General features: G+C 52.9%; 5 protein-coding genes across 5 annotated transcripts, besides 1 other annotated feature; 2 read left to right on the forward strand and 3 right to left on the reverse strand.

Moving 5' to 3' along the window:
- The first annotated feature begins 60 nt into the window (after positions 1 to 60).
- Positions 61 to 134, forward strand: a tRNA (tRNA-Asn).
- A 182-nt stretch (positions 135 to 316) lies between these two features.
- On the reverse strand, positions 317 to 2,044 carry PODANS_1_15370 (uncharacterized protein; the record flags this gene model as incomplete). Its single annotated transcript, XM_001906940.1, has 1 exon — positions 317 to 2,044. The coding sequence occupies one exon, from the start codon at positions 2,042 to 2,044 to the stop codon at positions 317 to 319; it is 1,728 nt and encodes a 575-aa protein (XP_001906975.1).
- A 1,384-nt stretch (positions 2,045 to 3,428) lies between these two features.
- On the reverse strand, positions 3,429 to 4,336 carry PODANS_1_15380 (uncharacterized protein; the record flags this gene model as incomplete). The annotated part of the gene is made up of 5 exons (XM_001906941.1): positions 3,429 to 3,802; positions 3,864 to 3,953; positions 4,027 to 4,076; positions 4,146 to 4,196; positions 4,284 to 4,336. 5 exons carry the CDS (start codon positions 4,334 to 4,336, stop codon positions 3,429 to 3,431), a joined length of 618 nt encoding a protein of 205 aa, XP_001906976.1.
- A 1,477-nt stretch (positions 4,337 to 5,813) lies between these two features.
- PODANS_1_15390 (uncharacterized protein) lies at positions 5,814 to 6,980 on the reverse strand (the record flags this gene model as incomplete). The annotated part of the gene is made up of 1 exon (XM_001906942.1): positions 5,814 to 6,980. One exon carries the CDS (start codon positions 6,978 to 6,980, stop codon positions 5,814 to 5,816), a length of 1,167 nt encoding a protein of 388 aa, XP_001906977.1.
- An 847-nt stretch (positions 6,981 to 7,827) lies between these two features.
- On the forward strand, positions 7,828 to 9,353 carry PODANS_1_15400 (uncharacterized protein; the record flags this gene model as incomplete). Its single annotated transcript, XM_001906943.1, has 2 exons — positions 7,828 to 8,096; positions 8,201 to 9,353. 2 exons carry the CDS (start codon positions 7,828 to 7,830, stop codon positions 9,351 to 9,353), a joined length of 1,422 nt encoding a protein of 473 aa, XP_001906978.1.
- An 8,369-nt stretch (positions 9,354 to 17,722) lies between these two features.
- PODANS_1_15410 (uncharacterized protein) lies at positions 17,723 to 19,706 on the forward strand (the record flags this gene model as incomplete). Its single annotated transcript, XM_001906944.1, has 4 exons — positions 17,723 to 18,161; positions 18,256 to 18,329; positions 18,388 to 18,451; positions 18,535 to 19,706. The coding sequence occupies 4 exons, from the start codon at positions 17,723 to 17,725 to the stop codon at positions 19,704 to 19,706; spliced, it is 1,749 nt and encodes a 582-aa protein (XP_001906979.1).
- Positions 19,707 to 22,045: the final 2,339 nt, after the last annotated feature.

Below are 22,045 nucleotides of genomic sequence, written 5' to 3' on the forward strand. Positions count from 1 at the left end.
ACAAATTCAGCCAGGATGCCGCTATCTTGAGGCCATACTCCACCTACCACAACATCAACATCCTCTGTGGCGCAATTGGCTAGCGCGTCTGACTGTTAATCAGGAGGTTGGAAGTTCGAGCCTTCCCGGAGGAGTTGTTATTTACATTTGAGGGTTATTTTTGCTACTCATGGCGGCAGAACGAATATGTTCATGGTGTTTTACATTTTTGTGGTGTTCATGCTATTAAATAATGTGTTGGTGTGTGTTTGGTATCGCCAGTTGTGGCTTCAAATATCTACAGTATAGCCAAAAGCATCTCTCTTCAGGCCCCTGTTTATGCCAACCCAGCAACACCGAGCGCACCAGCCGCAAAATCATTCCCAAATTCCAAATCAAGCCCCTCGAACCCATCCTCCACCAGCCACGACCTCCCCTTCTCAGGTGTATACAAGACCTCACACGCCCTCCCCACAACCAACAACCCAGGCGGCCTGCTCCCCTCCTGCTCAATCGCCTCCGCCACCCTCTTCAGCGTGGTCCTGATAACCCTCTGATCAGGACAACTCGCCCTCTCAATCACGGCACACGGCGTATCAACCGGCCACAACTTCCTCCTCCCCTTCACCTCCGCAGCCTCCTGCTCCTCAGGAAGATACTCCGTCAGCTCAGCAACCAGCCCAGTGATCCTATGCAGCGCCATCAAGAACACCACCGTCCTGCTCTCCACAAACTCAGGCGGCACCGGCGCCTTCCCCTTCTTGCCCGTCCCGGTGCAGACCAGCACCTGATCCGCCACGTCCCTCTGCGTAGGCGGCACACCCGCGAACAGCGGCGCCGACAAGCTGCTCGTTATCCCAGGTAGAACCACCACCCTGTCACCGAGCCCGTGCTGTCTGAAATACTGCACCTCCTCCCCTCCCCGTCCATAAATAAACGGATCCCCTTGTTTCAGTCTGAGGACTGTCTTCCCCTCCTTCACCCCAGCCAAAGCCTGCTCGAGGAACTCCTCCTGTGCCCTGTCCGCATTCCCGGGAAACTTCTTCGCGATGCTAACCGGTGTCCGGCGGGGAATCAGATCCAACACCCCGGCAGGAACAAGTTTATCGGCCAGGATCAAATCAGCGGATTGAATCGCCTTGTACGTCGCCCTCGTCAACAAATCGGGATGCCCCGGCCCGCTTCCCGCGAGGATGACCCTCCCGATTTTATCTCTTGGCCCATCACCACCAGTCAGTGATGGTTTTTGTTGCTGTGACTGGTGGTACGAGTTGAGAACCCCCTCCAGTATCTCCTCCTCACTTATCGCCGCCAGCCGTCTCAGAGGCCAGTACTCGCACACTTGGCTCAGCCACCTCATCCTCCTAGTCTTCTGCTCCTCTTCGCTCTCTTTGCCCTCGAGGACGAGCTTGTTGAAATCAGAGGTTTGGTCGACGCTGTCGTCTAGACCTTCCGAGTCCAACCCAGAAGAAGAAGAGGATTTATCCTCGGCGATGATCCTCCTCCTGACATCGCCCAACCTGGCGACCGCGCTCCCGAGACCTTGGGGCAGGCTGGCGGCGATTTCTCGTCTTATCCTAGAAGCGAGCTTGCAGCCCCGGCCGTTGGTGGTGACGCCTATTTGCAGAGGACCGTCGAGGTGGGTGGAGAGAAGAGAAAAACTGCATAGTGAAGGGCAGTCGACGACGTTGACGGGGATGCGGTTCTTTTTGCAGAGGGTTGAGATTTGAGGGACTGAGGGGTCCTTTGGGGAGAGGGTGATGAAGACTGCGTCGACTACGTTGTCGACTTCTTCGCGGCCGAGGGTGAAGAGGTCGGTTGACTCAAAGGGACGGGAGAGGTGGGTTAGCTGGCCCGAGGTGATGTATTGGGTGAGGGTGTAGTGAAGTTCTTCTGGGGGGGTGGGGGAGACGAGGATTGGCTTCGCGCCAGCAGAAAGAGAGTGGGTTGCTCGGGAGGCGGCGAGGGGGTTGGAGCCGATGATGAGGTGGGTGTGGCCTGTTGAGTGTTGGGCTGTGAGGAGGGAGATTGGTGTTGGTGAGGGTAATGGTGGGTTGGCGGCCATTGTGAAGTTTGCGAAGGTGTTGATGATCCGACACCAGCGGGGATGATGAGTTCAGCTGCTGGTGAGGCTGTCAACTGAGATGACAACCATATAGAAAGTATCGTGTGATGATAAGAGACTCAAGTATAGCCTTCAACTCAGGAGCAAAAGTTGGAGCTTGTTTGACTCAAAAGAGAAGAAAAAAAGAAAAACAGTGCTGTGGTCAAGAACAAAGCCGGGTCGAGAGATATCTTTTTAAGCATCCCCAGTATCCCGTCTCAGGAACCGTTCAAGCCTCCGAGAATTACACCTCCCTGTCCAATGTCAAGCTGTCCCCGGCTGCAACTCTACAAATATCTTTTGAATCTCCGCTGGTGACTCTTCCCATCATGCGTGGGATACTCAAACTCTTTATGTAAGCCCATGAAGCACGCGAAGCCTCAGAGGCAAACCAGCCAGTCACAGGCCTCGCTTCTCGACTTACACGAATAAATTCTTTCTGTTTTGGCGGAGAAGCTGCCTCTTAGCACGGTTAGCGGCCGCTGACGCCATTTCACGAGTTCCGAATTTCAGGGGGTACCCCCCATCTTATCGCCTTATCGCCACCCCGCGTTCGCTTGCTCCGATTAGGGGCCGACTTCCACTCACCTCCGCGGGGAAAAGGAGAGAGGTGTCGGAGATGTTGCCTCAGCCTGCCCTATCTCTCACTCTTGTTCCCAGAGTTGGGAACCAATGATGAGCTCAAGATCATCGCTGTGCGTTATCAGTGCTGAAAAGCCAAACAATTGCATCGTCGAACTGAAAAGACCATTCGCACAGGGTGTATCCGATATGGTCATGTGTATAGCTGCAAACTCGATAACGATCTACTCCTTTATGGCAGCAGCCTCTTCTCGATTCGCAGGACACAATGAGCAACAAAAAAACACGCCTCAGAACAATTTGACAGATTAAAAACATTTTACAGAAGCGAAACCTCAAGCCCCTCGCAACACGGCAACCTCTTGATCTCCCAAAAACCACCCCGACATGTGCCTTTTCCACCTCCAAATGACTCGCCCCCAGATTCTTCTGCGTCTTATCTGGATGTTTGAGAACCCCAGACTGGTGTTGAGCAGTACGTGATCACATACCCCTCTCGTCGTTTTGCGGACCCGATGGAAAAAAAAATATATATATGTACAATACAAATGAAACTGCCTCGTGAAGCGCCGGAGTCGTCTGGATTCTTTAACCCAAAAAACATCTGCGGAAGAATGATACCGAAAAACAAAATTGGTCTGTTGAGAACACCATAAAAGGACCAACGCCCGGTGTTGCTGTGATGATATGGTCGTGATATGAAGCATGGGCATTCGTGTGCCCGGCCGATCCTCGTGGGTGGTTGACTGGCCGAGAGAGTGCGTTACATGACGGTGCACTTGGACTCGTCTCGTTCCTTCTTCACAGACAAGGCAACCCGCGCGGCTTCGGTGAAGGCCTCGTTAACTCCCCTATTGCGCATGGCCGAACACTCGAGATACCGGAGGGCGTGGATTCGGCGCGCAACCTCGAGTCCTTGGTCGTAGTTGATCATAGGCTTCTTTTCTCGTGGGTTGCCGTCCTCGTTGGCACCATCCTCTTCCTCGTTCCCTTCGCGGAGATCGCACTTTAGCGCGACCAGCACAAGCTTCACCCCTGGGCAATTATCGGCGATCTCGCCCACCCATTTGCTCTCGACGTTTTCAAGCGAATCTTTGCTATCGACCGAGTAGCAAAGCATGATCAAATCGGTGTCATCTGGGCTTATTGTCAGTACACCGTCAACTAATGACGTACGACGTGTGGCTGTGGGATATACCGTAGGAAAGACTTCGTAGTCTGTCGAATTCTTCTTGGCCGGCTGTGTCCCACAGTGAAAGCTCAATGTGAACATTGTCAACAAAAATATCTATCAACCTCCCAGTTAGCGCAAGTCCCAGAGCCTTTGACTCTCCTCATTGGATGTTCCTCCAAAAACGCACCATGGACGTAGTTTTCGAAAACCGTCGGCTCGTAGACCGTTGGGAAGTAGCTGTGGGTCAAAGTTGAGTATATTGCTCGTCAAGATAGGGGCGGCAACATTGCGCAGACAACAACATACCCTCTGGTGAAGACATTGAGCAACGATGTCTTTCCGCAAGCACCGTCGCCGCTGTTTCGGGACCAAGGTTAGATGGACTGCACAGACATCATGGTGAAAGCTCCGAGGAGCTCCACAAGACCAATCGGGGCAACTTACAGCAAGACGAGCTTGCGCTGCACTGTTTTGGAACCCCCGAGACCGCAAGGCATTGTGCGAGTGTGGGCGAGACAGGAAATGGGATACTTGCTTCGGTATGCGGATGGACCTGGTGGTGAGTTGGGACGGCAGCGCGTGGGCTATGGCAAAGACAGTGGCAGTAGCAAAAGCAAGGTGCGTTGTTCGTTGCGCGCGCGAGTGGTACTATCTCTATTGAATTCGGTTTCTTTGCGATGGACGTCGGACTGTGGATCGATCCGAACTGTCGGGGCGAGATAAAATAGTAGTTTGAAAAAGTAAAAAAGCAGTGGACGAAGGTTTGGGACACCAGAAGTTGCAGGCAGGCAGGTGACGGACGGCGGGCGGGTCAAGTGTGTGTCAATTGAACAAAGTACTCGAGCAGGCGCGTGCAGAAGACGGCGGTGGTTTGGGCGGCGGCAGTGAGCGAATGTGTGTTACTCGGTACAGAATGCGCGACGCCGGTTTGGAGGTCAGAATCAGAAAATGAGCGGAAGGGACTTGGGAACGTGGGAGGCTCCAAGATAGATCCGGGGGGTGAAATTGAAGCCGGAGATGAAGTCAGCGAGATTGGCAGCGCACCAGTGACGACCCGCCCCTGCCCACAGTGGATATTCGAGGTTCATAGCCAAGTATTAGCGGCTTTCCAGCTTGCCAGTTCCAGACCATGAAGGGCACGGTGCGGATTTGGGAAATGGGGGGTAGCGCTGTGGCTGTGGGGCGCGACTCGGTTCAGTGTTAGCGCTCACTAGGGCCTGCCGGCGAATTTATAAACGTCGGGGGGGCGGATTTTGGTGGTAGGGCTCTCCTGAGCATCAGAATGCGATATCTTAAGATCCAGAAATTGTCTTTAAAGCATAACTACCTGACATACGTTGTGTTAGTATCCTGTGCTTGTCCGATTGGGTAACCCTTCGAAATCCCTTCAGTCGGCTAGAATGTATCGTGCTAACTGCTTACTCTCACCACTCACCTTCCATGATGAGTATTCCCTTAGAACTAACAGCTCGATGACACCCTCCCGCCACCCCACCACCTTCCCGTCTAGATTCCCGCCAGGCAGTGAACTTGCATCAATAAAGACAGATATCGATTGCCTATAACTTGCTCAGCTCTCGGCATCCCTCTCCTCTTCACATGCAGACGGCATTCAGTTCGACAGATAACCCACCTGGAAGTTTCAACAAAAAGTCTCCCGCCCTATGATCAGTTCACCTTGTGCCAAATCAGTCCTGACCTTGGCGGTATAGTTGTTCTCGATACTAAAACCAGGGTATCATTCTTGACGCGGGCTTCCACCAACGATGAACCTTGTATCTTAAATGAACAGACTTCTGCGGCCGACGAGGATATATCCTTACAAACTTCTCCTTCCTCCTACCCAACTACCATCTTTGCGAGAACTGACCTGTTCTCCGGGTATCAAATGTATTTTAAAACCATAAACATGCTTCCTTATGCCGAATACCACTCCATAACCTTACATCCTTGTCCCATGAGACCTAAAACCTGTTACCGTCGCTCCGCCCGGTCTGCAATCTTCATCTCGGCCGCTCTGCTGTGAAGTTTGTTGGCAAACCCAGCATCACCACCGTATCTCTTGTTGCGCTGACGAGCCAAGTCCTCTGCCTCCTTTTCTGCCCGCTCTCGAGCCTCGATGGCAGCAAGCCTCTCTTGGCGGGTTTTGTCCAGGTCGGTAGCCGCCTCTTGCATGGCGGCAAGCTTACGCGCACGCTCCTCCTCCTGCGCGCTGCGGTCCTGGTTGCCACTGCGATCTTCAAAATCCCGGCGAGGCCTGTCCCGTCTCTCGTCATTCTCTCGTCTGCCGCGGTTGTCTCGTCTTTCATAGTTGTCTCTCCTATCGCGGCTATCCCTTCCATCACGGCTCTCCCGCCTGTCGCGACTGTCTCTCCTATCACGGCTGTCTCTTCTGTCGCGGCTGTCTATTCTGTCTTTACCGCGGCGCTCGGGTGAGTCTCTTCTGCGTCTTCGTCGATCATCATCGCGAGAGTCGCGTCGTCGAGGACTCCTGGATCTGTCCCTGGATTCTGACCTGTGCCGTCGGGAACGCCTCTCGCCATCTTTGTCGTCGTCACGGTGACGGTGTGATCGGTGATGGTGGGAGCGATGCTTGTGCCTCCTCTCTTCCTTGCTCTTGGATGACTGGGGGTCTTCGATACCCATCGACGCGAAAATTTGCCTCCTCTTGACTGGGTCGTTCATCATCTTTTCATATGCCTCTTGTTCCTGTCTCTTAATCGCCAGCAGTGGGTCCTCCCTAATCTTTGCGGCGACATCTCGAGGGTTAGCGATAGCTGGGGTCGCAGCAACATCCTCGATCGCAGACTGCTTCGAGAGCTTCTTCACCTCGTTATCCTGAAGCAGTTTGTCGATGCGGCGCTTCCCCAGCAGGTAGGCCTCGTTTTCCGCGGCATCTCCAGCCTGCCCAGTCGGCCCAGCGTACATCCATTCGACGCGATCAATTTTGCGCTTGCCGCCTGCCGCCTCGAGCGCCTTTTGAATCTCCTCCTTTTTTCGCTCCTCTTCAATCTCCTGGAGTCGCTGTTGGAGCTTCTTGCGTTCGGCAATCGCTTCGGCTTCGGCCTTTTGAGTGGCTGCGAGATTGGCTGACCGCTGGGGATGCCAGCTCTTTTTCATGTTAAGGTCTCCGGAACCCATCTTGTCGGTATTGTTGATGCTCTCACGCTGCGTTGAAGTGGGTGATGGAAATGTTGTTGGTGGAAACAAAACGCAGTGAGCAGAGAAGAGGCGAAAGTGATAGGTGTTTTGCGACCGCAATTAATTGTGGGGCTAGCATGGATGCAGGGGTCTTAGCTTTCGGGCCCAAGTGCCACATGAATGCTGGACCCTAACCCTGGCGCTTACCCAGTGAATTACATGTCACTTGCGCGTTTCGAGGCCAACATTTCAAACTTTCTCAACCGTGTTAGCAATTTGAAAGAATGATCAATCGACCACTTAAGATAGCAGAGAGGTGTCTTGGAATAGCGAGCAAACTTTTGAGGATCTTTAAATATGCTCAAGAGGTCTGCTGAATATCATTTCAGCCCTTTGCTTTGTCGTAGTCTCCATTTTCCTGCCTACATTGGATCTCTTGCTTAAGGCGAAAATAACCAAAGAAAAGGCACTTGGACTCTGAGCTACTATTTGGGTAGTCAGAGAAAGTAAGGGGACCTGTTGCTTTCCGACTTGGAAGAGTAGCCCCAAGCATCTATCAATACATGTTTTGCACATGTCTCGAAATTGTTTCCCATGAGATAATATGCAAATAGCGGGAACCGGCTCGTACCCTTGCGCGGCCCACAGCACTACCCCACACTTGGCAACCAGATCCCCACCATCCCAATCACCTTCAGCCTTACCACAACTGCCTGGAACAACCTCCAGCGGGGAGCTATCCTGGAAACAACAACTCTCGATTTTCGGAGCTCCCAAACTCGCGACACCACATCATCGCCACACCAATTAGGTACCAGATCGATTGGTAAACGACTCAGTCATCATCATGTCTGACGACGATTTCATGCAAGCCTCTGATGAGGACTACGACTTCGACTACGAAGACGAGGAGGAGGAGGACAGCGGTGATGTCGACATCGAGAACAAATACTACAATGCGAAACAGACCAAGACGAGCGATCCCGAAGAGGCCATCACGGAGTTTCTCAGTATTCCATCGCTAGAACCAGAGAAGGGAGAATGGGGTTTCAAAGGCCTCAAGCAAGCCATCAAGCTGGAGTTTAAGCTCGGCCGGTATCAACAGGTGAGTGCATCGTGAATATCCGGAACAGATGGGTCGACACATGCTGACCGGCTTCCATCTAGGCTCTTGATCACTACAAGGAGCTCCTCACATATGTCAAATCGTCCGTCACCAGAAACTACTCAGAGAAGTCGATCGACAATATGCTCAACTATGTCGAGAAAGGAGCCGACAACCCGGCAGCGGTCAAGTTCATCGAGCAATTCTACTCCGAAACCCTCAAATGCTTCCAGAACACCAACAACGAGCGTCTATGGCTCAAGACCAACATCAAGCTCGCCAGGCTACTGCTCGATCGAAAGGACTACCACGCCATGACCCGGAAGATCAAGGAGCTTCACAAGGCTTGCCAGAAGGAGGACGGAACTGACGACCCCAGCAAAGGCACATATTCTCTCGAGATCTACGCCCTGGAGATTCAGATGTACTCGGCGATGCGCAACAACAACCAGCTCAAGATTCTCTACAACAAGGCGCTGAAAGTCAAGTCGGCAGTACCTCATCCCAAGATTCAGGGCATCATCCGCGAGTGCGGCGGCAAAATGCACATGAGCGAGGAGAACTGGAAAGAGGCCCAGAGCGACTTTTTCGAAGCTTTCCGCAACTACGACGAGGCCGGCGATCTTAGGCGGATCCAGGTGCTCAAATACTTGCTGTTGACAACCATGCTCATGAAGTCGGACATCAACCCCTTTGACAGTCAGGAGACCAAGCCGTACAAGAACGACCCTCGCATCGCCGCCATGACGGACCTGGTGGATGCATATCAACGGGATGACATTTACAAGTACGAGGACGTGCTCCAGAAGAATACGGACCTGCTTGCGGACCCTTTTATTGCTGAGAACATCGACGAGGTTACGCGTAACATGCGGACCAAGGGCGTTCTTAAGCTTATTGCCCCGTACACTCGCATGCGGTTGAGCTGGATCGCCAAGCAGCTGCAGATTGGAGAAGAGGAGGTCCAGGATATTGTCAGCTACCTTATTGTTGACGGCAGGGTACAGGGCCGGATTGATGAGCACGCTGGCACGTTTGAGATTGAGTCCAAGGGCGACGCTGATCGCATTCAGGCGATTGAGACTCTGGCGAGCGCGGTGGGGGATTTGTACACGTCTGTGTTCAAGGACTCGGAGGGGTTCAAGATTATGCAGTCGTATGACAATATCATGATGGATATGCATTCTGGTGACGATCGGATGATGAGGCCGTCGGTTCCGGGGTATAGGAGGGACGGGAGGAGTAGGGGTGGGGTGATGATTCATTAGTTCTTTTTCGGGGAGGGGGATATGGCGATAGATTTATGAAATGGGTTTTGTATGGTATGAATATTGATAGCGGATTCTGCCTTATGGGATGAGGAAGATGGGGGGCCGGGTTGGAGGGGGTAGAGATTGGGTTTGGGGGTTGGTATGCGAACCCCTGGTTTATTCATCACAGCAGAGAATTAAAGAGAACAGAAATACTTTAGCATTCCTTGCTCGGGTTCTTTGTGGTTCTTGGGGGTATTTTGACCTGCTTGCTTAGAAAGGGGATATCCACTCTTCTTTTGCAAGTTATCAGGGAGGTGTATATCCACTTGTGATTTTTTACGAGGGCAGGTAGGTATAGGTAGGTATGGGGCTTTGGTGGAAAGGGGGGCGGATATCAACAACCGAGATCAACAACCTACCTATATGTATGTATGTATGCACCCCCACGTAAAACGGCACGTTCAACGACCCCCAGATCCAAACTCTGGCTGTTAGTATCCAACCACCTTCGAGTAAGCACATTGGGTCCAGAATTCTTCCGTCCGTGACCTGTGCCGTCTGTGCCGTGTGCCGTCTCTACTTACCTCTGTACCAGACTTGGGGGCTTTTCCGCTCCAAGGGTGCAGCAGATATAAGTACATTGGCTTAGTTAGGCACCTGCCGAAACCAAAGAAAGCTGACCCATGGGACACGGTTTCGATAGCTTTTTGGGGTCCGGGGGTGGTGGGTGGTAGCAAAGGTGGGAAGATTTCTGTCGTGTTCGATTGTTCTTGTGGGGGAAGCCGGGCTGAGGTATGATACTTCTGTTGTTGGGTTGGGAGAGTTCTTGGCTCTCGGACTTGAGGGGGGGGAATATTGGTTTGGTGTTTGGGACGTGAAGGAGATGGGTTTTGGTGTCTATTGTGAACTTGACGGGGTGATGGAGTATCTCTCTCGGGTATAGTTGGATGGGTTGACTGGGCGTGTTGGAATGTTTGTTGACTTCAACTTGATTTTGTGATGATGCTAGGCTTCACTGACTGGGCGTTGAGATTTACCTAAGGAGACAACATGCTCATTCATCGCCATGTTGACTGTTCAAGCACAGGCTAGGAATGTCTATCAATGTATGAATTCGACTAGACTGCCTGTTACCTAACCTAGTGTCATTTCTGAGCTGGAGTTTACTTGACTAGGTACATGGGTTTGGCAGAGAATTTCCCAAGAATTATTACGATGAAGAGTTTCTTTCGGACTTGCAGTACCGTGTCAAGAGGGATTACTCTGGCGTGAAGAGACAGGTGATAGTACTGTAGAAAGTTTGTTGAGAGCAGAATAAGTCCCCTAATGGGCACAGTTACCGCCCTTCAAAGAAGAGAAGTAGTAAGTTGTGTGGGAGACTCTACCAATTTGATTGACAAGTTGACCTTGAATGTCAACAGTCTCGGGGCTTCGTGACGGAATTGACTTTCCATCCAAGTCTACCCCAAAGACAGGATGCTACCCATGGCCTACTACTACCCCTGACCAGCCACCCAAGCTCACGCAGGTCAGTCATCACAGTAGTAAGCAAACCCCGACTTCAAGCACCGAGAGCGCGTCGTTGAAATATGCTCTACTGCAAGAGCCCTACAAGTCACGCCCTTCAATCCCACCCAACCTCTCCGCACTCCAGTCAAAACCCACCCACACACACACACACACGCTCTGCATAAACATCATAAACTTGGTAGCCCCTCTAACTGGTGCTCGACAGGCATGAATACTCCAACCAAGGGTAACATCATGACCACACTTGTGCCGTTTCCCAATGAACCTCTGTGATCTCCAAAGAGAGTAGTATTGCAGGCACTGACGACTTGGGTCTAACTCAATCCGATGGGAATCTGCCCTGTCACGCGTACCCGACTTGTGGTGAGTTACAGCCGTTGAACGGAACTTCCCTTGCTCTTTCGTTGCAGGATAGTGAGGAGCATCGGAGAAAGCATCACCCCCCTTCTCATCACAAAAGTCCCATGCCTTGAAAAAACATGAGATCATTCAAAAATCCTCCTCCCCTCGTACAACAGCGTGGGATAAAACCATTCCACAACAGGGACCAGCCCATATAGACGCTCGGAATCTTCCGTGTATACCTACCCCCTCCCTTCCTTATCTCTTCTTCCTCATCACCACCCCGAACTTGATCTATCTCAGTCCCACCATGATCTAGATCTTGGCTCCGACAAGCAACCACGATTCCGCGTGTGCTGCTAGGTAACATGTGACGACACGACACCAGGGAAATGCCTGAAGGAAAAAAAAGAAAAAAAGTCCTTCGACATATACACCGCTAGATAAAAAAGCCCTCAGCTATCATTCGTGTGCCGGACCACCGCTAATCGGCGGAAGTGGAAGTATCCGTCAGGGATAGGTATATGCAACGGTTGTACCCAAGAAAACCCACCACCGGTTCTACAACGGGCGGCATGTTGCAGCGGCGGTGACGAATAGGGACCGTATTGCAGTCCTTGGAGTTCAAAGAGACAACAACACACAGTGAAAGGGGAGGAAAAAGGGGGGAAGGGTGTCACCGCCGTTTTGTCCGCCGAGGGGGATGAATAGAGCACACAATTAAGGGGCAGGGAAAGGGGGCTCTATCTATAAGAAGGCTTTGTATAGTTGTTATCATAGAGACATAATTATGACTGCATGTGCTTGTGCCCGTCACACGCGCTACGGACAGTCATGTGCTTTTCTCAAGTTGATGAGCCTTGGACAACTAGCTTGGTTTCCACAAGAAAGCAATCTAAACAAAGTTTTCTGTTACTATTAGCATCAGTCTAAGGCTGGTGTAGTTGCAGCCTATTGGTAGCAGATCGGAAAAACTCCTCCGGAAGTTCACTGGCAAGGGTGTGCCCATGGTCGTGGAGGATGGCATGGGAGAGGCTTGCATGTTTACAGTCGCACCATCTCTGCTATCCCGGCGTCCTCCTCGAGGGCGTAACACGACTTCGGGGAAGGCCCGTTGTGTCTGGGGAGGTGCCATCGTGACAGGCAAGCTTGGTGTTGAGACCCCACGCCAAGTCATAAGTCAACAAGTACTTGCCGGCGGACAGCCCCAGCCGCAAGGAGCGCAAAGAATGATGATAATACCCAGGAGGTCGGTGATTGGAGGGCTGTGTATCGGTTCGGCACTGACTTTGTGGGGATTTAGATTGCGGTTGGTTCTCTGTACTCCGTATGGCGGTGCTGGTCTAGGTAGGGGGGCATCATGGTCGGTTCCTTCCAGACTTGTATCTGCTTCCCCGCAAGAGGAGCTGGAAAAATGAAGAAAGCGAAGGGCACAGCAGAGGCGAGCTACTGGCAACTCTTGATCAGCCGACACACCGAGAAACACTGAGGATGGTCTGCGACGACACGGGAAGCGGCAGGATGCCTCGGGAGCGACCTGGGAAAGTCCTGCATGATGTTTCGCGCCGCACATGAGAGAAAGCATGGTGGATGGTGGATGGTGGCCGGCCTCGCAAGCTCCCTGCGAGCTTGGAGCGGGGAGAGCGAAACGAAGCTGGGACGGGCTGAAGCGATGGTGGGCTAAACTGGACTGAAGATTTGATAATGGATGGAATATAAGGCCGCCAAGATGGGGTGAAGCGGGAGCTGCCCGGGTGGTCTTGTCTCGTCCAGCGCAAGAATTCCCGCCCTTGTGAAGCGCGCGGAGGGGCTGGTTGCATCCATGGGAGGTCCTGGGTTGCAGCGCATGGTCCAGATGCCAAGGGCCAGCCCGAGAAATGGTGTGCAGATGGGACTGGGTCGGCCGTTGACGAAGATGGTGAAGTGAATACTAGTAGAATGTAAGCGGGCAAAGAGCCCTCTAGTGCTTTGTTTTCCTCTCCGGACCTGTTCTTGAGAAGCGTCAAACACGGAACGCCGGAGCGGACAGACGACCGGCCGGTAGTTGATAACTCGTTGAAGATGTGGAGCGATGTTTATGCCAGGGGCAAGGGCAGGCAAGTCCCCTGATGACGATGAGGTGGAGACAGTGCTCCTTACCCCACGGGGCTACGGACAGCGCATGGACCACTAACGGGTTAGGGGAGAAAGAACCCCAGAAACAGTTGGTTGGCTTGTGCGTTTTTTCTAATCGGCACTCTCAAACTGGCATTTTTCCACCACTAACCTCTCTTGCCGGGCTAGACACGATCGATAGACCATCCTCAATCATTTCAGCTCCATCTCGTGCAACTCGGCTTTTCTGCCCCAAGCTTTCCGCATCTCTGCCGTGCCATTGTGCGGCGGTGTGTGCTGTCTGGCCATGGATGATGATACGGCGAATATCGACAGCTCACCCACGTTACATTTTGAGCACGCTCCCCGCTAATTTGTAACCATGAGAAGATGTAATTGGTGCCCCTGGCTGCACCGTCGAGACCGCCTCCCGCAGCCCTTAAGAAGAATCATTATTCGAAGAGCCCTTCGTTGTACACTGGCACACCTCGTAGGGCACTATGATGATGGTGTCACCGAGCACGAATCGGATCGATGAGCGTCCTGACGTCTGCCGCCGGCACGACCCACTTGGCCGAGTGCTCACCAGTCACAGGTGCATCGCCATTGAAGCAATTGACGTCCCCTCGAGCAGTTTGTTTGATATTGGCTTGAATCTCGGCCTTCTGCCCACAGCTAGTTCGAGCCAAACCTGTGGCTGTCAGAGAACACCATGCACGGCCGATGGTGATAGAACCTGGTTTGGATTGGTTCATCTGCAAGCCATCACTGGCAATCAGACACCAGGACCGAGAGCGTAGAGGGCTCGCAGCTGGCAGTACGACACTGGAACGAAAGACTGGCACCGTTAACGCAACACATCCAACAGTCCACCAAACCGGCGACGAAACCGAAAAAGCCACCACGACAGCAAGCCCGAGGTTGGGTCTAGTTCATGCCAGCCAGCCCCAATGCATGAGCCCTCTTCCTGCTGGCACACTTTGCGGCATGGATGAGTCCGGGAATCCTTGCAAAGGACCAATAGAGCGCCGTCTCCTTCCATCCTTCAGCATCGTGAACCTGCTTTCAAAATCGCCGCTGGAAGATTTTCTCAACACTTTTGTCATCAACCTGCGAGTGTAGACGCTAGCACCTTCGCTTCATCCAGAGGGCACATGGCACGTCGAGCTCCGGCTTGGCACTGCTACATTCTCCAGGTCATCGAGCAACCTCCTGCTACGCTACGCTGAGCTATCCCATGTCTCGGCTCGCCAGGGTAGCAGTCTTCAAACGGGGGTACGGCGTTTGGACAGATCGACAATGCTCCCTTCTGCACTTGCCCGTGGCTGATGAAGCGGACGCCGTTGTTTCCTCAAGATTGAACACTTCGCCATGAGGTACCGGCTACCTAACACGAGGGCGCCACTTTTCAGTTGAGCCGAGCTCCAATGTGAACTTGTACAACCTGTGCCACTGAGGAGCATAAGGAATATTTCATCTGACATATGCTCGTTGCGTCAGCCCAACGCCCACCGGAAGAACGTTGACGATCCGACTCGGCAGGGTAGAGCATCGTGGTTGAATGAGACTTGATACGTTATCGCGCAACTGCCGGGAATCCTCAACCTATGTATTGAAGGTGCGGTTTGGAGGTTGTTTACAGAATGGCTCGTAAACTCCACATTCCCGGTAGCATGTAGTTGGAGAAGCACAGATGCCAACTCCAGCACTGGCCAGAAGACGCACAACACACCTTCCCCTGACGGCAGCTTGTGACGGATGTCGATCAGACCCGCTAGTCCGATCTGGAAACCCGTTCTGCCAGTACAATCCCGGGTTGTCCAGATGCACGCACGGTATCTGGCTAAGCAATGCTCAGATCAAGTTTCTTCCCGGTTCAAAAGTGTGTTGACATAACCTCACAGTTAATTTGCTTGGGAAGGCGGGTATAATGTGGCAGATAAAGACATAAGGTCCGTTCTCGGGCAACACGGACGGCTCTTTCGGTACATATAAATTAACTATTCAAGTGTGCCCTTTCCCATGACATGGGACAAGCGACCAGCAGGCGGGGGACTATGCCCGAGTCCAGCGAGCTCCGTGAACGGCAGGCAGGCATAAAAAATATTTCCGCTATGCTGTTCCGATGCCGACTGGACAGAGACAAAAGCGTTTCGTGAGGTATCCTCGGCGGCCAGGGCCTTGAAAACTAAAAAGACAGGGCCTTTCCGGAAAGGTTGACCGGTAGTCATGGCATGTCACCGCTCACGTCAACACCGGTACTCGTCCCTGATCTCGCCATGCCGCTGGCTGATTCTCGACTGGTGTTTCGGCATCGGCGTCAATACCACCAGGTGCAGGGGCCCGTTGGAGTTGCAGTCTCTCTCGGACCAAGGAGGTACCAGCATCTCCTGATGCCACACCCATGGAGCCACATCACACACCTCTACCGGCTACTTGCCCACCGTGATCGTGTAAGAGCCAGCTGTCAAGGCTGCATGCCGGGCATTTGCGGCAAGCCCTCATTGAACACCACAGCGCCCTGCTGGACAAGTTTTTTTTCTTCTTGCTGGATATCAAGCGATAGCGCTGACATCAATGGCTCACCGCACTACAACACAACCTGTTCACGACAAACGCATCCTGCAAAGCGGCATCTGGATATTTTGCAAGCTTCGGCATTGTACTTGCCCTCTACACTTCGAAACCTATAATTACCCGGCCCTGGACTCGGGGAGGAGGCTGGAGCTTCTTGAGCACCCCTGTTCTTCCGATTTCTTGAAGTTGCGGGCAGCGGGCTCGAGTGTCTCGCAGGGCGCCCCGGCACCTTGGTATCCCAGCAATACCCCGGGCTCCCAGCATCCAGGATCAGGGGCATTCAGGATTTTGAAGAGAAGCGGAGCAGTGACAGAATTTCAAAGCTCCCACACTCTCTGCACAAGGAAGGGCACACACACACACACACACATACACACACACACACACACACACACACAGAGACCCACAAACAGGAGGATGAAGGCTGCAAGGCCCAGGCAGTTCGTCACTTTCACCACGCTCATTTTGCTCCCACGGAACACACACGCCCTGGGGTTGGGGCTCGTGAAAGGCGGGAGCTCAGACCTCATGGCCCCCTGTCTCATCGTGGTGTGCTCGTTCATCGTCAACGGCAGTCCGGGAACCCCCGGCAAGCCTCATGGGCATGGGGACTTGCAGCTAATAAAGGCCGCCGAGAATTAGCAAATCCGACTCTGTTTTTGCGCTGGGCGGGCCAGTGCGTCCGGGGGGTGGGAGTGTGGGAGGGGGAAAGCAACACCAGGGTAGGTAAGGAGGAGGACCAGGAGGGGGGTGGCATCTCCTGCAGAAGACGGAGCAACAGAGCCCAAAAAAAAAAAAGGTAAAAAGAGTTCTGACGACGGGTGGTGGCCAGGGGCGGGCAGGCAATTTTCGAAAAAAGTAGTGGACAGCATAACTGCATGAGGGAGGTTGACACCAGCCTGTAGGGTGCGGATTAATTGGCAGCAATAATTGGGGCCTAGTAGCAGCACTGCAGCAGCTAGCAGTAACGCTGTCTCCACCCGAGGGTCGACTTTGGACGCTCGCTTGCCTTTCCAATCTCTCACAAGTCAGTCCCAGGTCGCCTTTTCTCTCTTTTTTTTCTCGTCCCGTCGTGTACGGGTGTCTGTCGCTGTCGCGTTTCTTAATACCTGGGTAGTGTGTTATTATTATTATGCCCCTTCCTCCCATCCCAACTCGTCCCGTCTCGTCCGTCTCTTCTCTTCTCCTCTCCTCTCCTCTCCTCCTCCTTTCCATTTCTTCCCGTCCGATCCGCCCGCCTCTTATACTACGTACCTCTCCCAAGGTTGACACCGTAGCTGGTCCTTGGTTGTGTGTGCCCGCCCGTCGCTCTCGCTCTTGGCTTTCTCTGGTACCATCCGCTGGTGAAGTCGGTCGTTGTGAAAATCACTTATCATTTTTTTGGTTTTTTTGTTTACTTTTACCCATACTCGTCTGTTCTTGTTCTTTCATGCGTACCTCTCCTCCTCGGTTTTACAAGTGTCGCTGGCGGTCCCGCTGTGGTTCCCCGATCCGATAATAAGAGAGACCTGACACACACGACGGTACGGTACATACCTATCACACCTCAACGGGCTGTGTGTGCAAACGAACGACGGGACGCTGGAGTAGCCAACACGCAGTAGGGCAACACACACCAGACAGAGAGAAAAGATAAAACAAACCTGTTTTCTTAGATACATATCTCTCTCTCTCTCTCTCTCTGTCTCTCCCTCTCCCTCTCCCTCTCTCTCTCTCAGGCTGCTGCCGCTGCTGCTGCTTGTGCTGCTGCCGCTCGCCGGTGCTCTCTGGTGATCCGATCAGCCACCTGCACCTCCACCAGGACATACCTCTAGCTAGAAAACCGAACAAGAGAATCCGGCATGTACGAACAAGACCCAGCAGCCCAGTTCGTCCATCAAGTGTCGGCTGGATACTCGCTGCCCCAGACGTTGCCCCAGTACACATTCGATGAGACACCGTTGCGCTTAACGGACCGGCGTGGACGCGGTGGTGGATATGGCGGGCTGGGAGGGCCTGGGGTAGGAGGCGCGGCCGGCAGGTCCCTGCTTTATTCGCCCATTTTCAGCACGCCAGCAAGCGCCAACGCTGCGGGCGTCGGCCCCGCATCTTCTGCCGCCGGCCACTTCAACTTCCACACCACCTCTGCAACCTCCGCCTCTGCTCTCACCTCGTCCGTCCCCGCTACCACACATCACCGGTCCTCGCCGCCGCATTTCGCCATTCAAAAGATGGAGCCAAATCCCGAGGATCTAGTCGCCCAGGAGGCGGCCGCCCGGGAATTCCAACCCCAGCTCGAGGTATGCTGCTTGTCCCTCGGGGCCCCCTGAACAACTGAAAATCATATATGCTCACCACTGTCTCTCTCTCCCGCGCGTACAGGGCCCATTCGTAGGCGAAAAGACGCCCAGCTCCGCCATCACGAGCGAATATGCCAAGGCCGATCCGGTATACATCCAGAAGACGGCGGTACGTGCATGCATGCTGTCTCTATGCCTCGGACGATTTAGCTGACATGGCTTGACAGGTGTTACCCCGGACTTACTCGCATTACCGCCCGATCCAAGGTGACGGGAACTGTGGCTGGCGGGGTGAGTCGGCGATTTTCCTTTTCTGCTTCTTCGAGATTCCCAACGAGCACATTCCGGGCATTTGTGCTGACTGCCTCCTGCAGCCATTGCCTTTGGCTACTTCGAGACGCTGGTAAAAGGCGGCAACAAGGGCCAGATCGAGGCCGAGAAGCTACGTCTGGAGGGCCTCAACAGTTACATCGAGACCATTGGCGGCCACTCCCCATATGTCTATACTGACTTTGTCGAGGAGACATTGCTCCTCCTCGACAGGGTTGCCGCCCTTGCCGGTGACCCTGAGCAGGCCATGAGAGAGGTATATGCGACCTTCAACGACTCCGAGATCGGCAATGCCATCATGTACCACTTTCGCCTGCTGGCGAGTTCATACCTGAAGGGCAACCAGGATACGTATGGCGCTTTCGTCACGGACGAGGCAGGTGTGCAGGGTTATTGCAGCAACGTCCTGGAGCGTCATCAGGTCGAGATTGACCACCTTGGTGTCTCGTTACTGGTCGATGTGCTTCTCAAGCCTGTCGGTTTTGTTTTGGAAGTGGCTTACCTTGACCGCAGTCCTGGCTCCGAAGTCAATTCGTACCGGTTTCCTGAGGAGGCCAGGGACCGACACCCATCGACACTTGGACCCATCATCTACCTCCTGTTCCGTCCCGATCATTACGACCTTCTCTACGTTGCCGAGCCCGAGCCGATTCCCGAGCCCGTTACTGTGCAGGTTCATCGCGTGGCATTTTCACCCACCTACGATATCGCCAGCGCCCCTGTTTCCATGCCTAGCTACGGCATCAACATGGGGGTGCTCGGCATGCTTCCCGGCTTTCATGGGCCGCCACCGGGTCTAGCCCCAACCCTTCTGGATACCAGCCCATCACCATTGTCGGCATACAGCCCGAGTCCCACGTCAACCTGGATGACCCCACCCTTTGCTGAGCCTCCTCAGCAGGCGCCTCCGGTCTCTGTCGCGGTACAAGCGGCCCCGGTTCCCATGTCGCTGCCCATCCATACAGCTCCGGCGGTAGTTCCGGCAGCACCTTTGCAGACACACCCACTGCGTTTCAGCGAGTACTGCCAGCTTCCCGAGTACGTGGAGAACGACACATGGCGCGAACCCAGCTTCCAAACGTCGACGTTTCGGAACAGCCATTTCAACGTTGCGCACTACAACAACCCCAACTTTCAGCCCGAGGAATATCGGCCCGAGGCTGAAGACTACGAGGGACCGCAGCGCGGAAACGGGAAGAAGCGCGCGAGCGTCTAGCAGTTACAGACCAAAAAGAAAAAGTTCGAAACATTGATGGATGGCTGTGCCAACCATTCACCTAGTACAGCACACACAACAGATTCCAAAAGACGCCGGTATGGGGTTGGAGGAACATAATACCCAGGTTTGGCGAGCCAGCGACAGAGAGCGATAATTCGATGACGACGATCAATATAGCAGCCGCAGGGGGGGTTGTACTGGAGCGTTCATTTATCCCAATCCCCGGGGGCTCATGCAGCATCTCCCGGTTTGTTTCGACCATCTCACAGCAAATCATTCGGGGGCGCATGGAACGCAACGCTTGCTTTTGGTCTCTTCTATTTTCTTTGGGTCCAGCAAAGTCCACAATAATTCCCTCATCATAACCCTCTCGGGCCGCAGGAAAGAAAACTATGTCCCTCTTCCTGGCTGGCCTTTTTGGTCAGAAGTAGACTGGACCCACAAGCCGAGCACCTTTTTGTGCAATGCCTTCGCCAGCATTTCAGAGGGAACCGAAAGTCACGCAACGATGGAAACTGCAAGCCCATTTTTTTATTTTTGACATTGGAGTTATTGACTTTACTCATGTACGGGGTTTTGCTATATTTTTTTCTTGTATGGTTTTCCTGCTTAGTATTGTCTTGTATTGTTGTTGACAGGTCTCATGATACACAGGTGTTCAGGAATGGGAGCTTTTAGCCTTTTTTTTATTATTCTTTGATCTTTTTTTCCCTCAGTCTATCCATGCGTTTTCGTGGGTTATGGTTGCATTCTTGCTTTTTTCCCAACAAAATCTGGACCCGAAAAGAGAACCATATGGGAAGGAAGAAGGAAGAAGGAAGAAGGGGGGGGAGGGGTGGGAAAAGAAAAGGGCACGGAGAGCCGCATAGGGGAAAGGAAAGAGGCTGATTGTGCAGTCGTTGGCATCGGAGGAATATGGTGGTGGAGGGCCTGCATATGCCAACACGGGAGACTACGGAGAATACGGAGAATATTTCCATTGGAAACAAAAAAAGCAAAAAAAAAAGAAGGTTTTCCTTCCGGATGGGCCCTTGTTGGTCCCATACGTGATGCGTGTGTATGTGTGTGCGTGTGTATGGCATGGCTGAGTAAGGAGACCAAGGCCCCCTTTTGGAGGGCGCCTAGGCGGAGTTGAGGGCCGATGAGCCGGGGCGAGAGGGCACCTATCTAGGCGAGGGGAACTGAGGAAGGAAGAGGAAGGGAAAATTGGCGATATTCGGGCCGGTGTTTGTGTGAGGAAGAATTGGAATACGATCATGTATTATTTTTGGGAGTATGGAAGAATAGGGAAGCGGTGAAGGGAGGGAGGAGCAGGATGATGATTGTTGAAGAAGGCCCTAAAGGGGTAATATCTAGGTACCAGGTAAGGTACCTATTTCCATAAAAAGAGGGGGCCAATTGGAGGTTGAGTTGCAAGTATCAGATCATCTGTTCGCACTACAATGTCTTGGATGTTTGTTTCGTGGTGATGAATCATTGACTCAGACAGATGTTTGCTTTTTTTTTTTTTGGGGGGGGGGGGGGAGATGGGTTTACTCTATTATTGAAGATTATTGCTGTTTAAGGGGGTTGGTTGTTGGGCCTGCATAATGCATCTTGGGGGTGCATGGCGAACACGTAGCATAAGATCGATCTTCCATGGAGAAAAAGAAACGTGTAACCTTGGTTGATGTGTGGTTGGATAGGCAAGATAGGTGGATGAAATGCAGGCACACAGACACCATCACTTTTGCTGTTGGTAGGCAATGGAGCTGAGAAAGGTTCCAATACCTTTACAGAACATGCTCCTGAACCAACACTGCTGACTGGGACTCCTGAGTCAAACCGGTCGGGCTTACTGCACACTGACCGGCAAGGAAGTTGGACAGCGCCATTGACTGACATGTTTTTCATGTTTTGTTTGGCTGCCTCTGTGCTGTGCTTCATATCCTGCGCTGTGCACATGTGCAAGATTAGATAGGTAGGTAGGTAGGTACCTACATGGCAGGTTGGCTGGCTGTGAATAAACTTCGTGGTGATGTTGCCCCGAGAGACCAGCCCACAACCCAAAAGTGTCACCGAACTGGAGGTAAATTATTATCTTACTGCAAAAGACAGTTGACCGGGTACACCGAGTCATGTTTGATGCATGTTGGGGATATCTTCATCCGGGTCCGGCTGGGTCGTTTTTCAGGTAAAGTAACGAGCTGACTAAGTATGGAGATCTCTCCCGAATTGAATGCCTAAGTGGGCAGGTAAAGCTCGGATTTAAGGGGACCCTGGGCAGGTACCTGATTTCTAGCCAAGGAGTTGAGAATTTCAGTATATTCACCTCTCATTGGTTTTTTTTTGTTCGG

This window comes from Podospora anserina, chromosome 1 (genome assembly GCF_000226545.1).
Source record: "Podospora anserina S mat+ genomic DNA chromosome 1, supercontig 4".
NCBI classification, from domain to species: domain Eukaryota; kingdom Fungi; phylum Ascomycota; class Sordariomycetes; order Sordariales; family Podosporaceae; genus Podospora; species Podospora anserina.